This window comes from Taurulus bubalis (assembly GCF_910589615.1).
Source record: "Taurulus bubalis genome assembly, chromosome: 2".
Taxonomy (NCBI): domain Eukaryota; kingdom Metazoa; phylum Chordata; class Actinopteri; order Perciformes; family Cottidae; genus Taurulus; species Taurulus bubalis.
The window spans coordinates 1,763,687-1,766,396 of NC_136590.1; the positions used below are offsets into that span (position 1 = coordinate 1,763,687).

The 2,710-nt window shown below is 44.9% G+C and overlaps 1 protein-coding gene across 1 annotated transcript in view; it reads left to right on the forward strand.

The window, feature by feature from the left end:
- The window catches only part of cblb (Cbl proto-oncogene B, E3 ubiquitin protein ligase), a gene marked incomplete at its 5' end in the record, with an annotated part of 39,829 nt that extends 37,657 nt beyond the window's left edge, over positions 1-2,172 (forward strand). Inside the window, one exon of the mRNA XM_079237203.1 lies at positions 1,591-2,172. Coding sequence (XP_079093329.1) covers positions 1,591-1,847 — 257 coding nt within the window. The 3' untranslated portion in view covers positions 1,848-2,172. The remainder of the gene's footprint in view (positions 1-1,590) is intronic.
- Between the last annotated feature and the right edge of the window lie 538 nt (positions 2,173-2,710).

Below are 2,710 nucleotides of genomic sequence, written 5' to 3' on the forward strand. Positions count from 1 at the left end.
GTTTTTTTTGCGCAGGCTGCAGCTGCTGTTTTTATCTTGAAAAGATATTCAGTGTAAAACAGGTTAGTTGCAGCCACAATAAGCGTGTTTTTCCAAATATTAGTTATTTTTTGCACAGAACTTTTGTTGCATTGTTCTAACAGTGATTGCACATGTTATTAGTTTTTGTCTGATGGAGCGATCTGGTTTACTTGAAAGTGATTGCATTTTTCTTTATTCGATTACTTAAAAAGAGTCACAAAAGGTTATTTCAATAAGAATTGAGCATTGATCATTTTGTTAGAATTTTGTTGGGGCGTGAACATTTTTCGTGACAGAAAAGGTTTGAGAACCACGACTCTACAGTAACACACCGCCCTCCTCCACTGCCTCAGACATAAGACCTGCATGCAAAGCAACTCCCTCAAACTCAACAGCAACACATCTGAAATCCTCCTCATCCTCATCTTCGGCCCCAAATCGCGAAACAAATCTCACCACAACTTCTCCCTCTGACCTCTGTTCCTCCTCCACACACGTCTGTGACCTTGGCGTCATCTTTGATCCAACGCTCTCCTTTGAACGCCACGTCGAGCACGCCTTTCATCTTGAAAACATCCTCGTCTTCATCACCTCTCAATGCAGCATCCTGTACGGCACATCCACCAAAACCATCAAGAAACTACAACCCTTCACATCTCAGCATCTCCTCTCCACCAGACGTCACATGACTCCAGTCCTCCACTGGCTCCTCCTACAGTAAAGAATCTCATCTCTGGATCTCTCATCGCCTCAGACATTCTCATCACTCGCCTTTCAAAAGAGCATTTAAAACTCATTCATTTAAATCTGCTTCTAACCTGTGATGCTACTTCCCCATGTTTTTGTTTCTTTCTGTTTACGTCATGTCTCTTTATACTGTTGTTGCTTCTATTTTTTGTTTTTACCATGAGAAGTGCCTTGAGTACCTTGTAAAGCGCTACACAACTAAAGTGTAGTAATACTACAGGGTTCATACGCTAAGTTTTTTCCAGGCCTTGAAAAGTCCCCAAACTTTAGTAAAAGTCATGTAAATGTGTTATATTCATGTGTTCATGACGTTCATTTTCACTGAGTTTGAAATAATAAATATGCTTTTAAAAGAAATACTCAGAATATAAGCAGGCATACATACAGGCATCTATATAAATGTTTATTCTTTTAATCAAACTATTGTCTCCTTCATTTGAGTCATTTAAGGTTTACTGTATGCTTTGTGTTCTCATTGTTAGTTTAAATACTACATTTACTCACTTTTTACTGTTTACACCCAGACTTCACTAAATGTTTGTCATGACATTTGGTTAAAAGTCATGGAATCCACTGGTCAAAATACGTATTTTGACCATTGGATTCCATGACTTTTAAATTGGGTTTAAAGTCATGAAATCCATTGGTCAGAATGTGTATGAACCCTGTTTCTACTAATCAAGGTCCACTCGGATGATATTGGAGAAATTGTCAAAGCTTTGGTTGCGTGACGTCTGCAGACTTCTTCTCTGACACAAAGCAACACTGGGTTTCTCCGGCCGTTTCCCCACTGACCCGGTTTCTCTGCCCTCTCTCTCCAAGGGTCCATGGACGGTCTGCAGGCGCCGGCCCGGCCGCCCAAGCCCCTGCCCAGGAAGATCCCTCCAGATATTAAGCCGGGGAAACCCCACAGCGTGGAGTCGGAGAGCGTCGACGCCAAAATCGCCAGGCTGATGGGGGAGGGCTACTCCTTCGAGGACGTGAAGCGGGCGCTGATGATCGCCCAGTACAAAGTGGATGTGGCGAGAAACATTCTGCGCGAGTTTGCCTTAGTGGCCCCAAGACTGAACCTCCAGTAACAGGAGCACGACGGTGACGCTGCGCTCTGGGCGGACCGACTAAAAAGGGCTCCTTCTTTCTGCTTCGGCCTGGGACTGTTGGACGAGACCTGCCTTTTGTTGCCAAACAGAGACGACAATGCACAACAAAGTGGCTCAAACCAAATCACAGTAGAACACAGAGTCACAAAAAAAGGGAGTAAAGATCATCTGTGGATGAGTCTGAACCTGTGATCAGAAAGAAGCCGGCTCGGTGTTTACAGTGAGCGTTTTGCCAGTGCTGGCCTCTGGTTTTTAAATGCTCTTGATTGTCTCCAGGCCTGATCCTGATCCTGCTGCTACTGTTCCTGCCACCTTCAGTGACTTGAAGGGTCCTACAATAGAACATGCAGGGGTCATCTTATTCACAGCCAGTGGGGGGAGCCAGACTCCACCGTTTCTCTTGCTCCTTTTGCTACTTTCTCTTTTTCATGTTCAATGTTTCAGACTCCCTCCTCTCCCATGTCCATTAGAGAACACTTCAGGGTCTGAGTTGGGAGCTGAGGATGCCTTATTGATGCACTTCCCCAGACCTGGAGAAAACTGTACTTCTTGTTAGAGTCTGTATCTCATTTGGACAAGAAGAGAGTGAAAGCTTTGCCATTTGTTTCTGCTCCTTGCTTTCGTCCTGTGAGGACAGCAAGCCAGTGAATGTATTGGTTCTGCATGAATGAGCGATACCTTTTTGTACCGTTTCTGCCCGCCAAGAGCCAGGCGATCGTGCCTGCGTTTCAGCTCAGCGTTTCTATCCCTGTTGTGTAGATCAGCGAGCCAGATGTTGTCTGTTAGAGCTCCGAAAACAATGTGCGCTGCAGACGCCTGTCTCCGATTCAATTACACCGCCG